General features: G+C 35.3%; 1 protein-coding gene across 8 annotated transcripts in view; it reads right to left on the bottom strand.

Annotated features, from left to right (window-relative positions):
- The window catches only part of bark (protein bark beetle), a 227,548-nt gene that overhangs the window by 49,060 nt on the left and 163,410 nt on the right, over positions 1 to 15,078 (bottom strand). For 6 of the 8 annotated variants that reach the window (XM_070084172.1, XM_070084173.1, XM_070084175.1 and 3 more), the window contains exons 27-29: positions 13,875 to 13,999; positions 9,280 to 9,405; positions 4,148 to 4,210 (exon numbers count right to left, since the gene is read on the bottom strand). In XM_070084172.1, coding sequence (XP_069940273.1) covers positions 4,148 to 4,210; positions 9,280 to 9,405; positions 13,875 to 13,999 — 314 coding nt within the window. Of the gene's footprint in view, positions 1 to 4,147; positions 4,211 to 8,510; positions 8,526 to 9,279; positions 9,406 to 13,874; positions 14,000 to 15,078 lie in introns of all 8 variants that reach the window. The other 2 variants (XM_070084174.1, XM_070084176.1) reach the window with 2 other exon arrangements.

The following is a 15,078-nucleotide window of genomic DNA, read 5'->3' as shown; positions in this document are numbered from 1 at the left end:
AATGAAGACATTCCTGGCTCTAAAATAACATTTTCTTTGTTCATCAGTCATGTCTCCAGGCCCCTCTGATATTACTCTTGCTTTCTATTTTGAATTTTTATTCAAACAAAAAATAGAAGACTTACTATTATGCAGACTACTGCAATACTGTAATAATTGTATAAATAACATCAACCCATTCATGACTGCATATTAGAATGGCTAGTTGGACATTTATTGGACAATGGCATCATTTGTTTACTTTTGAAGATTGGCAAAAATCAAACATTTCCCCTACTTTCAGCTCCATTTCTAGGTTCTTTTTATAGTAAAATCAATCAAAATCACCTCTATTTCTATAATATGTTTCCATTCTATCAAATGAGACCAAGAAAACGAGAATACAATCATAAATACTATACGAAAATAGACCACAAAGTCGGCATTTTAATTAAAAAAATCGGTCGGAGTTTTTTTTTCTCATTATGCACTGCGTGCTCCAGGATTTTTTTTATATGGTGCACACTGATCACACAGACCCATTCTCTCACATGTGGGCCTACCAGCTTTCTCCTGCTTGATTTGAAACCGCTAGAATTTATGAGTATATATACGTCAAACACGGTACCTCGTAAGACGTATATATACGGCCGCGACAGTCAAAGGGTTAAGATAACCTACTAGATAAATCCATGTTCACCGCTGCAGGATTTTAGCTAAGAATTATAGTACATTTTCTTTGTCTATGTCAAGAAAAAACTACTACATCACAGAAAGTAATTAGTTGGCAAGTTTAATATTAAATTTAATCATCATACAATGAGCCAAAATATTATTCCTGCCATTCATTACATTAATAAACTGATTTGTTATAAATATCATTATCTATTAGCTTTACTAAGATGTTTGTTAACAAAATATTAATTAAGTACTTTACTGTAATAAACAGATTGAATTTCTACATTATTTTATACTGCAATAAACCTATTGAATTTCCATAGCATTTATATTAATATTATCAAGAAACTTTTATTTTTACACAATATATAATTTATATTTCAAAATTAAATGTTCTTAATAGTGTCAGTAAAAGATGGAAGCCAAAACTGATGTTAGTCAAAGCACACAAATAAAAGTTTTTTACTGTTATACAAATTAAAAAAATGGAGTAATAAATTACAAGAGAAAGAGCTTAACCCAGAATATATTACCTCTAACTTGAGTAACTGTTAACTTAATTAACCAAGCAACTAAATTTTAGATCTACATTACTAATGGACCAAACTTGCAAAAAGCTTACTGATAATGTCTTCCTTCAACATACTGAAAAATAAGTAGCTACAATATTCTCTAACATTCAGTACAATCTTTAAAAAAAATAAAAGATTGGTACTTTCAGGGACTGACCACCAAGATACAGTGGTCCCTCGTTTTTCGTAATTAATCCGTTCCTGGAGCCGTTACTATAAACGAAATTTACGATTTACGAATAAATTTTCCCCATAAGAAATAATGTAAATACAATTAATCCGTCCCTGACACCCAGAAGTATTAAAACAAAAAAAATTTTAACATGAAATATACATGTAGTACATAAACAATACAATGGGAAATGATGAATGAAACATTAACAGCATAACACTTACCTTTATTGGAGATTCTTCTTAGTGTATGGGAGACTGGAGGAGGAGAGAGAGTGGATTGTTTATAGTTTGGAAGGGGAATCCCCTTCCATCAACACCTCAGGTACCATTTGCTTTTCTGGGGTTCCTTCTCTTCTCTGTTTCTTAATGCCACTAGGACCACCTTGAGAGTCACTGGAGTCCTGTCTCACAAAATAACTGTGGAGAGAGCTGTTTCTGGCATCTCTTTAACACTTCCCTAAAATGGCCCAAGACTTTGTCACTGTACATGTTGCCAACCTGGCTTGCAACAACCTTGTAAGGGTGATGTTTCTCCATAAAGCTTTCCATCTTACCCCACATAGTAAAAATCTCTTTAATTTCTGAAGAAGGCACCTTCTTCCATCTCTCTTCCTCCTCTGCAGCAAGATTCTGAGCTGCGATGTGTTGCTCTTCCTGCTGAAGCTCTTGCAGCTCCTCAGTGGTGAGCTTTTCATTGTGGTCTTCCACCAATTCTTCCACATCCTCCAAACTCACATCCAACCCCATGGAACTCCCCAGTGCCACAATTGATTTTACAACAGACATAGGCTCATTAGGGTCAGTCCCAAATCCTTCAAAATCCCTCTTGTGGACACAATCTGGCCACAATTTTCTCCAGGCAGAGTTCAAAGTCCTGGTAGTCACTCCCTCCCAAGCCATACCTATAAGGGTTATGCAGTGGAGGATGCTGAAGTGTTCTCTCCAAAATTCCCTTAGGGTCAAGTGAGTGTCTGTGGTCACAGTCAAGCACCTGTGAAACATTGCTTTTGTGTAGAGTTTTTTAAAGTTTGCAATAACCTGCTGGTCCATGGGTTGGAGGAGAGGAGTGGTATTCGGGGGCAAGAACTTTACTGTGATGAACCCAAACTCTTCGAAAATTAGGTCATCCAAGTTTGGAGGATGAGCAGGTGCATTGTCCATTACTAGCAGGCACTTGAGATCCAATTTCTTTTCCAGGAGATACTCCTTCACACTAGGGCCAAACACTTCATTGAACCACTTGACGAAAATTTCCCTCGTGACCCATGCCTTACTATTAGATTTCCAAAACACACACAATTTACTCTTCATAACATTGTTTTTCCTGAACACTCTGGGATTTTCAGAATGGTACACTAGTAATGGCTTCACTTTGAAATCCCCACTAGCATTAGCACAGAACATTAGCGTCAGCCTGTCTTTCATAGACTTGTGTCCTGGCATTGCCTTTTCCTCTTGTGTAATGAAGGTCCTCTTTGGCATTTTCTTCCAAAAGAGGCCTGTTTCGACACAACTGAACACTTGTTCAGGTTTCAGTCCTTCAGCCTCTATGTACTCCTGGAATTCATGCACATATTTTTCAGCCGCCTTGTGGTCCGAACTGGCAGCCTCATCATGCCTTACCACACTGTGTATGCCAGTACGGTTCTTAAATCTCTCAAACCAGCCTTTGCTGGCCTTAAATTCACTCACTTCACCACTATTTGCAGGCAATTTTTTTACCAAATCTTCATGCAACTGCCTAGGCTTTTCACAAATAATCGAAGTCATAAGAGTATCTCCTGCTAATTGTTTCTCATTTGTCCACACCAATAATAACTTCTCAACCTCTTCCAGTACTGGTGATCTCATTTTTGTCAGCATAGTTACTCCCTTTGCAACAACAGCATCCTTTATTTCCTTTTTCTTGGCCACTACGGAACATAAGGTTGTGTAGGGTTTCTTATACATCCTGGACAGTTCGGCCACACTTGTACCACTTTTATATTGTTCAATGATGGTTTTCTTAAATTCAGTCGTATTTCTCACCTTCTTTACCACAGGCTTGGCACTAGGAGCTTTCTTTGGAGCCATGGTAGTTTATTTAGTACTTGCAAGCACTAAAATAAATGGAATATTATGAAATATTTTGCTGGAGCACGTGAGGGGACCTTTGCTCACTGGTAAACAATGCCAGACTGGCTGCCGCCCCGGCTCACGCCGTGGGTACGCGTCCTGGACGAACTATGACTCGCGAGTCAACCTATGAAAAGCGAGTCCATGTTCATACGAAAATACCCCTATGATTGGCGAATTTTACGATTGCCGGGAACTACGAAAAGCAGGGGACCATTGTATATTCATTCTGGCACCTGAATCAATTTTTATCCAACATAACAGTGATTATGTGTGAGTTAGGTGAAAGTGTTGAATGATGACGAAAGTATTTTCTTTTTGGGGATTTTCTTTCTTTTTGGGTCACCCTGCCTCGGTGGGAGACGGCCGACTTGTTGAGGAAAAAAAAAAATGTATGTTATACAATGCTAATGATTGTTTTCACTTCCCTACAAATTTATCTATCATTTCATCATATAGATATAACATAAATGTGCTCTTTCTTCCATATTAGTTCAGTTTAAATTTAATTCTTGCTACAGCTTTGAGTTCGGTTAACATTTACTCCATAACATTAATTAAACGTGTACACTTAAATATTTGTAAAACCTTTACCCTGATAAATTGCTCACCCAGAAGCACCTACTAACCTCTCATCAACCAAGACATCGTAGATATCCACTTGCGAGCATTCCGTAGAAATGTTGCAGCGTCTGTAATCCATAAGCAAGCATGCAATTGTGTGTTCATCAATAGACATGCAATTCTGTAAGCTCAAGAATACTATGAATCCCTACTACTCCATGCCAAACTAAATGTGCTATGCCTATAAAAGGCTGTAGTAAAGCAATATTACTGAATGCTATGTAGTAATACCATACATGGAAAATACATTAGATACAGTACAGTGGTAGATTCAGGTAAGAAAAGGCATGACTGAGGCAATTTCATCTCTTTATGGACTTAGTAAATTAAAAATATAGATTCAAATGCTTTCTTTTATTGAAATTGTAATAGAGTAGAAAATTATTTGTAAGAATCACAATAGCACTACATCCAGCCCAGGATTTAGTCAAGGAACTGCTAGCCCTAGGAAATAGTGTATTTCCACATAATGTAACATGGATGAGTGAGTGGCCATACTAGTGGTACTAGAGAGTAAACACATTACACCACTGTTTACTCAGATTATTGTTAACTACTGTATGTAATTGAAAAATCAATTAAAGCCTCCAAAAAATTCAGTGTAGCAGTTTTAATATACCAAGATGCAGGAAATGTGAAATATGAAGGAAAGTTATGAAATGATAAGAGTGGTCATACTAACATTGTTACTAGTAGATTTATGCACACATTGTGACCCTATTTAATTTTTCATCGAGTTCATATACATCAAAGGATTTACAAGGCTACAAAGATTTTGTATGGCTGGATTCATAACAAAAGACAAGGATGACAAATGACAAATGACAAATAACTTGTCAAAGCAAGAAGGGTGTACATGTATTTGTCATATATGCAGTAGATATATATGATTTGTAACTCTCTATTGGAACATTATATTGTTTTCCACCATCATACTGAAAATATACACATGTAAACATGCATGTAACTTAATTATTTGACCAGTATCCACTGCTTAGTACTTGTTGTAAATATCTATCTTCTACATAAATGAATTTTTTCTATAGTTTACATGCAGAAAACTGAAGGAAATATAAATGCTTAAGCAGGACACAAAATCATACATTTATCAGATCCAACAGAAGGTGAGCTTTCAGATATTTTTCAAAATTCATTAAGCACTGGAGCCTAACTAGCATCATCATCATTAATTCCTCTTTTCTTAAAAAATTACATCTCAGGACCAGTTAAAAAAAAATTCTAAGGCACTCACAAAGGTGATAGAAGAAACAGCATTTCATCTTAATTTTAGAAGAGTTGCCTGATGAATGTATAACCCTCTGATGTGAAGATTGCAAAACAATAATCAAAAGCAGTGTACAAAACAATAATCAAAAGCAGTGTACAAAACAATAATCAAAAGCAGTGTACGTATAATTATGCTCAAACAGAAATAACAGTCCTGTAAGACTTATAAAGTGACTGGAAAACTGGAGAAAGTCAGGTCTGATACAAGGAAGTGGAGAGTAACTAATTCCTTGGATCAAGACTCATTAGCATCATCAAAGCACCCTGCTTAAAGGGTAGAAAGAGCAAAATATGCTATGCACGAGGAATCCAACTCAAAATTATCATAACGATTTACTACAGGAAGAACAACCGTTTCACAAATGAAAAACATGTATTGCACTGATCCAGCTGACCCTGATAAAACTTTCATTTATTAACTATCTACTACCCAGAAACATAGATCAATATCTCCAATGTGGGTGACTTCTGGTTTGATGACCTCACATATAAACACTATAGTAAAAAGATAACAACAGTATTATAATTAATTTTCCCTAATGAGGATAACTCATTGCAATTGGAGTTTTACAATTGTTCTCTAGTTGGTATATGTCTATGGTGTTGCATTTACAAAAGGGCATTCCAATTAAATGGATTGAAATCAATTTTGATTTGATATATAAACATATAAACACTGCAATTGGCCCAAAGGATAATTCTTACTTTTCTGGAATGCAAGAAATATTGTAGTAAGCCCCCACTGGCCTAAACTTCATCTCACAAGATGAATATAAACATGACATTCATTTAAACACTCCCACCTCACTCCCATATATCAGCAATTCTTGCATGATCACATGAAAGAGGTAAAGAGGCTTTTTTATCTTTTATTTTTCATTGTGGTGGGTTCTCAATACTGTATTGTATAGAATAATGACTGATGAAAAGATATCTGAACTACAGTGGGAGACGGCCGACTTGTTGAAAAAAAAAAAAAAAAATTAAGGTTTTCTGTTTACTATATACATTACTCATAATCCAGCATAATTAATGAATACTAAACAAAAGAGAAAACAGAGGTTGAATTCTATTACTGAAGCAATGATATGGCAGAAAACTAAACAAAAACAAATAACAGAATCATTTACAAACCAAGAGAATTTTTTAAGGAGCATTTGTAGTTTAGTCAAAAGTGGGGTTACTAATATGAAATGTGAAAGGCTCAAATATTTTCCTGACAAATGTTTTCAAGGAACAGTACAACCATGTTATATAAGCCTCAAGTAAGTGACAAAGTTTTAACACTGTTCAACAGTGCTTGGATTTGCAGAGACGATGTTCAGTGATGATTTAGAGAAGAGTCAGGTGCTAGTACTGAAACTACAGAGGTGGCAATGTATGGTACTCAATGTCTGTTTTTAAAATGCACTTAATTAGTCAATGATGATGGAATGGTGGTGTACATAACTTTTGGGTAGAATCTAGGAAAAAGAATTCAAAGCTTAACAGTGAGACAGATTATATAGTATATACTTGTATTTCAAACAGGATAAGGAATTTAAATTTCCCCTTTTGTTAATACAGTATATGCCCTCCCCTTACAGAAATAGTCTGGATCTACCACTTATACAATATAGTTATGCAATTATATGGTTAAACAACTGCACTGGTACAAAGCTAATAAGATATCAAAAGCTATGGGGAAAACTAGGAGATACTGAAGTACATTACTGTATATAGAGATCAAAAAGTATATTAATACCAGGTATTACTTTGTAATCCTAGAGTTGTAGAAATACTTCACTATTAATGTAACTGGACACCCTAATTTTTATATGGATAAACAATATTTTAGAAAAGCATTAAATTTCCTAGAGGTTCCACATGACATGTTTTGATTCTGATTTTTGTTTCTAAATTCATTTATTTCTTGACATTAAATTATATAAATAATATTTGATAAAATTTTTATGCTGAGTATGTCAAATGCCAGTACCTTTGAAATTACTAGACTAAATAGGAAAATGAGTCTTCTTGAAACTTATTCATCAAACTAGTTAGATTTGATTACTTAGGCACACACAAAGTGTACTTTTAAAATAAAATTCACAAAAGTAACTGGAACAAATCGCATAATGAAATAATAATAATCAACAAAAGATTGAAATGAAATTAAGTTTTACATTCCAAATTGTGGGCTTATTATATTTATTCAATATATAGAATATTTTTATAAAAAAAATATTTTTTGTCATAACCTCTTGTATTGTACATAGACAGTATCTGTTAAACCTAAAACCCAATCTAACTTTATTATTTTTTAAATACACTACCTAACAGAATCACTACCTAACTGAATGCAACCATATGACCTGTCTTTGTAATACTCACTTGTGCTTTATAGTTATCTGTTTACATTAATGTTTTATCACTGATTTCATCATTGCTTAGTAGCAGCGCTGTATAGTCCTTGTGGCTTAGCGCTTCTTTTTGATTATAATAATAATAATAATAATAATCATTGCTTAGTTAATCTTAAGTTAATTTTAAGCCAGCCCGTAATGCTATGCATAGTATAAGTGGCTTTGGCATACTGCTCTTATCTGTATTTTTTTTGTACCTCTGTATGTGTGCACAAATTGGAAATAAATAAATAAATAAATAAATAAATATTTCAGGTACAGTAAACCCTTAATATATTGGACTTTTAAAATTATGGGCAAAATCCACTGGTTAAACTGTACTTTAACCCTTATATTTTCCATGTTTATTGCAGTATATCTGTAAACTGTGTGTACAATATCAGGAAGCGTAATTAAGAGTTTTTTTTGTTTTTTTCTATTTCAAAACATATATGTTGATAAGTCACAATTATTATTCTGATTCAATGGACACTCAGACAATTCCCCCTATTAGTCCATTTTATTAAGGGTTTACTGTACATAGTCACTCACTGCTTTTCAGCATCCAATAAACAATGACCTAGAAAATAATTAAACTACTTTTTGACCTTTAACCATACAGCAACATCCACAGGCAGAATAATAATGACTGAGCATGCAATGCTACGCTTCCTTTTTTGGGATGACATGACCTTACCTACGGAGTCCAGACCTGTGCAGGGGCAGTCAAGTGGGCGTGCCATGTGCATAAAGTTGAATAATTAGATATGCAGTATATAATATACTGCATGCTGTTTTTTTTTTTACTATAAGAGTTGTACTTGGAAAACATTTACAAATATATTTATATTTTTAGGATGATTTAGGATCAAATGGCAGCTTGGCTTTTGCGTGGAGTTTAACCCATAAACGGTCCAAGCAGATCTACATTCACATGTGTAGTGCTACAAAAGTAGATCTACGTTTTTTTTACATATTTTCAAATATAACAAAAAAAAAAAGTAGATCACAGTTTTTTTACACATTTTCAAATGTAAAAAAGCAAAAAGAAGATCTACTTTTTTTACATACTTTCAAATGTTGAAAAAACATATATATACATTTGGACCGTTTACAGGTTAATCATGAACAGAAAGCACAGCAGTCATTTTTATCTTTAAATTTCTCCTAGTGCAGTTTTCTAAATAACCTCTTATAATAGTGTGTCATGAGGTACAGCATTTGCTATAATGAAGGAAAACTACAAAATGCACAGAATTATATGAACATGTTGAACCTATATTATAGTGCTTAAATGATTTTTAAACAATACTGTAATTAAATGAAAAATATATTCAAATACAAAATATTATTAACCATACTCTTCTTTACTAAGTACTAATGTTTAGAGTTTTTAAATTTTAAAAAACATAAAAATATAAAGATAATTAGAATCTATAAAAGATCAGCTTTTTTTAGAAACTTACACAGACTCATTTACAGCAACAAGTTCGTATGCATTGTCTAAGTTGTAGAAAACATTGTCTACAAATTGTTGGCCAGCACTCCCTGCTATGATGGTACCCTGGTAGGTTGGGTCTACTGCCATGTTCCTGTTGGAGGTAATACTTTAAAATACTCTATGGTCAAACACAGTTCTGTATTGCAGCATTAAATACCATTATACTCCATGTTACTTTGTTGATGGTGAAGCATGCATCTATATAACATAATAGTGTGTGACAATAATAAATATATGATTTTTTGAAAGCTTCTAAATGGGAAAATGGAGAAGAATCCTTCCTTTGTAAGCCATGCATGTCATAAGAGGCAACTAAAATGCTGGAAGGGGCTAGTAACCCATTCTCCTGCATAAATTACTAAATGTAAAAAGAAAAACTTTATGGAAGTTTTCCTGATTTTTGGGTCACCCTGCCTTGGTGTGAGTGTATGAGTGTGAGAGCGTGTGGGCACATGGTAAAAAAAAAAAAAAAAATACATAAAGAAAACTTCTAGGTAGTAGGTTGGTAGACAGCAACCACCCAGGGAGGTACTACTGTCCTTCCAAGTGAGTAACACGAAAGCCTGTAATTGGTTTACATGATGGTAGGATTGCTGGGGTCTTTTTTGCCTCATAAATATGCAAGATTCTAGGTAGTAGGTTGGTAGACAGCAACCGCCCAGGGAGGTACTACTGTCCTGCCAAGTGAGTGTAAAACGAAAGCCTGTAATTGTTGTACATGATAGTAGGATTGCTGGTGTCCTTTTTTCTGTCTCATGAACATGCATGATTTCAGGTATGTCTTGCTACTTCTACTTACACTTAGGTCACACTACACATGCATTATTTTTTTTATTTTTTTTATTATCACACTGGCCGATTCCCACCAAGGCAGGGTGGCCCGAAAAAGAAAAACTTTCACCATCATTCACTCCATCACTGTCTTGCCAGAAGGGTGCTTTACACTACAGTTTTTAAACTGCAACATTAACACCCCTCCTTCAGAGTGCAGGCACTGTACTTCCCATCTCCAGGACTCAAGTCCGGCCTGCCGTTTTCCCTGAACCCCTTCATAAATGTTACTTTGCTCACACTCCAACAGCACGTCAAGTATTAAAAACCATTTGTCTCCATTCACTCCTATCAAACACGCTCACGCATGCCTGCTGGAAGTCCAAGCCCCTCGCACACAAAACCTCCTTTACCCCCTCCCTCCAACCTTTCCTAGGCCGACCCCTACCCCGCCTTCCTTCCACTACAGACTGATACACTCTTGAAGTCATTCTGTTTCGCTCCATTCTCTCTACATGTCCGAACCACCTCAACAACCCTTCCTCAGCCCTCTGGACAACAGTTTTGGTAATCCCGCACCTCCTCCTAACTTCCAAACTACGAATTCTCTGCATTATATTCACACCACACATTGCCCTCAGACATGACATCTCCACTGCCTCCAGCCTTCTCCTCGCTGCAACATTCATCACCCATGCTTCACACACATATAAGAGCGTTGGTAAAACTATACTCTCATACATTCCCCTCTTTGCCTCCAAGGACAAAGTTCTTTGTCTCCACAGACTCCTAAGGGCACCACTCACCCTTTTCCTCTCATCAATTCTATGATTCACCTCATCTTTCATAGACCCATCCGCTGACACGTCCACTCCCAAATATCTGAATACATTCACCTCCTCCATACTCTCTCCCTCCAATCTGATATCCAATCTTTCATCACCTAATCTTTTTGTTATCCTCATAACCTTACTCTTTCCTGTATTCACCTTTAATTTTCTTCTTTTGCACACCCTACATGTACAAGCATATATATACACACCCCTCTGGGTTTTCTTCTATTTTCTTTCTAGTTCTAGTTCTTGTTTATTTCCTCTTATCTCCATGGGAAAGTGTAACAGAATTCTTCCTCCGTAAGCCATGCGTGTTGTAAGAGACGACTAAAATGCTAGGAGGAAGGGGCTAGTAACCCCTTCTCCTGTATATATTACTAAATGTAAAGGAGAAACTTTCGTTTTTCCTTTTGGGCCACCCCGCCTCGGTAGGATACGGCCGGTGTGTTGAAAGAAGAAGAAATATGCAAGATTTCAGGTACGTCTTACTACTTCTACTTACACTTAGGTCACACTACACATGCGTGTACAAACATGTACATATACACCCATCTGGGTTTCCTTCTACTTTGTTACTATTTCTTGTTCTTATTTATTTCCTCTTATCTCCATGGGGAAGTGGAACAAAATTCTTCCTCCATAAGCCATGCGTATCATAAGAGGCGACTAAAATGCCGGGAGCAAGGGGCTAGTAACCCCTTCTCCTGTATACATTACTGAAGTTAAAAAGAGAAACTTTTATTTTTATTTTTGGGCCATCCTGCTTTGGTGGGATGCGGCCGGCTTGTTGAAAGAAGATAAAGAAAACTTGTAATCTGATATCAATCTATGTCTTTCATGTATTGTTTCCTCTGAGAGCTGCAGTACATCCTCGAGGAGGTGGCAATGTGTACTCTTATCCAGGCATTTAACTGCCTTCAAATATTAAAGAATTCTTGAAATAGGACATGAAATATTTGTCAAATAATGGGCTTACTACATTTAGCTAATGCTAATATTATATACTAATATTATATATTATATACTAATATTATATAAAACTAATAACATCAAAATATATTAAGCATCAATGCTTACATTTGGCAACTTTTGTATGGACAAGTGATACTGTAGAGCATTGAAAATAGACACTATGACAGAATGGACATTTCATTAAGAATGCTTCACTTAGTAACCAAGCTTTTCAAGTCTATAAAGAACACATGTTAAAACTAGGAATATATAGGCATAGTGAAGACTGAAGGAGAGGTGCAGATGACTATAGTGTGTGAACAACTGTAAAGATCAGGTCAATGAGTTTAACAAGCAAGAGGAATTTGGCAAGAAAACTCCTTTATCCTGTATCTATATGATGGTTTCCATAGTGAAGATTAAAGTTGATAATAATGGTCTCTGCACTGACTATGTCCTTACAATGGCAGATGGAACATGGAGCTATGAGTTTCCTATTAATCAGGTACCCTCAAAGCCACCATCACGACTCGTACCACAGCCATGTTAGTGTGGGATTCATCTGTAAAAACCTTAAGCCAGCATGGACCACTAGCCTGAGAGTTTAGGACTTACCTGCTGCGAGTTCAAAGCCCACCCATTCTGTGATTTATTTCCAATCGTATTATTAGGATTTCATGAGTCATGAAAACTGTACAAGTTTTGTGCAAAACAAGGAATGACTGAATATCCAGAACCAGTGTTAGGAATCTCCACTTCTGAACATTTTGCAGTAATAATGTTTTCAACTACCATTAATATTTTATTATACTGTACAGTAGGGCCCTGCTTATACAGCAGGTTAGGTTCCAGGCTACTGCTGTAAAGCAAAAATCACTGTAAAGTGAATCAAAGCCTTTTTTTTCACTTTCAAATGGATATAAAAGCCTGATAACATTTTTACACTATCACATATTAAGTGAGCAATAGATCTAGGCCTAAAAATTCATATACAGTACACACATTACTTACCCTAAAATGTTTTCGTCCTCAGCTTATAGCGAGTGATGAATATATTTATTTTGGGAAGTCTGAATAAATGAAGAATGGGTATAACTGAATACCACTATTAGCGAAACACCGTAAAGCAAAGAGCTATAAAGTGGAGCCTGCCTGTATATTGTTCAATAGCAAGAAGTGATTCAAATGATGTACAGTGGAAACTCAGTTTTTGCATGCCCTAGTTGGAGAAAATTCTTGGAGAAAATTCTCTATAAAATGTATTTTTTGTTAATGTTTTTGGGTGTCTGGAACGGAACCAATTACAGTGGACCCCCAATTTACGATATTAATTTGTTCCAGAAGGCTGTTCGGGTGCCGTTACCGAATGAATTTGCTCCCATAAGGAATATTGTAAATTAGATTAGTCCGTTTCAGACCCCCAAAAATACACTTACAAAAATACACTTACATAACTGTTCGAGTTGGGAGCTGATCGTAAGTCAGGGGTCCACTGTAATCTATTCCAGAGACCCAAAAATATTAACAAAATATACATTTTAAAGAGAATTTTCTCCAAGAGTTTTCTCTAACCAGGGTATACAAAAACTGAGGTTGCATTATACAGTAACTAAAACTACCAAGGAAATATAAATAGTTTTGAAAGCATAACAAAATCAATATTACATACATTTTTCCTAAAATACAGTATTTCAGTGTTACAATGTGGTTGGCTGGTTTTAAACATATGGTTATTAGGCAAAGTTGACTAGGCATTTTGACACCTTAATTTTTTAATTTGTGCACAATTTTTTTTATTATTAATGCAGTTCTTTAATTAAAAGGAAAATTATGGGGTTAAATGAATCTTAAGCTAAGTATTAACTCCATAATGTAGTGTATTACAATTATAGTAAAGGATAATATGCTCATTAAATCAACTTTTAAGGGACACCCTGTGCAAGCAGCTGAAATTTAGAAAAGATAAATAAAAGATAGAAAAAATTAAAACTAATAATGTTCTTACTTGGCAAGACTGTTATGAGATGTAGTTTGATATACAGGAAGACGAACTTTTTGAAACCCATAAATGTCTAAAATGTGTCGACCAATATTGCTATGCAGGTAATTATGAGTGAACTCAGACACTACCTGTAAGAAGTAAATGTATCTTAGTTATAATTACAAAAATGATAAAACAAATTCATGATGGGAAATTCATGTTTTACCAAGAGAACAAAAGATATAATTATTATGAACAGTGTAAGTTTTATAAATCCTTGAATAGGTATCTATCACACGGTTACAAATGATTAAAAACCTGAGTTTCATTACACTTACTGTATTGTGTTGCCTGTCTTACAATGTTGACAGATGTGTGCACATCATCAATTATGCATATGATGATATACTGATGACTGGAAAAACTGTTACATGAATGTACACCACTAGGCTGTGATGACTTGTACAAGTCTTGATTTAGATCAAGCATACTCATTTAGACAGAGCAAAACTAAATAAATAGTAGGTTGGTAGACAGCAACCACCCAGGGAGGTACTACCGTCCTGCCAAGTGAGTGTAAAACGAAAGCCTGTAATTGTTTTACATGATGGTAGGATTGCTGGTGTCTTTTGTCTGTCTCATAAATATGCAAGATTACAGGCATGTCTTGCTACTTCTACTTACACTTAGGTCACACTACACATGTACATGTTTATTTATACACACTCATCTGAGTTTTCTTTGATTTTATCTTAATAGTTCTTGGTCTTATTACTTTTCCTTTTATATCCATGGGGAAGTGGAATAAGAATCTTTCCTCCGTAAGCCATGCGTGTTGTAAAAGTCAACTAAAATGCCGGGAACAATGGGCTAGTAACCCCTTTTCCTGTAAAGATTACTAAAAAGAATAAGACGAAAACTGTCAAAGTGGGAAGTCTGAATGTGCGTGGATGTTGTGCAAATGATAAGAAAGAGATGATTGTGGATGTTATGAATGAGAAGAAACTGGATGTCCTGGCTTTAAGTGAAACAAAGCTGAAGGGGGTGGGAGAGTTTCAATGGAGAGGAATAAATGGGATTAGGTCAGGGGTTTCAAATAGAGTTAGAGCTAAAGAAGGAGTAGCAATAATGTTGAAGGATAAGCTATGGCAGGAAAAGAGGGACTACAAATGTATAAATTCAAGGATTATGTGGAGTAAAATAAAGATTGGATGTGAAAAGTGGATTA

The sequence above is a fragment of the Cherax quadricarinatus genome, chromosome 11 (assembly GCF_038502225.1).
Source record: "Cherax quadricarinatus isolate ZL_2023a chromosome 11, ASM3850222v1, whole genome shotgun sequence".
In the NCBI taxonomy this organism is placed as follows: domain Eukaryota; kingdom Metazoa; phylum Arthropoda; class Malacostraca; order Decapoda; family Parastacidae; genus Cherax; species Cherax quadricarinatus.
The sequence above is the reverse complement of the archived record's forward strand: the minus strand, read 5'-3'. Positions and strand labels throughout refer to the sequence as shown.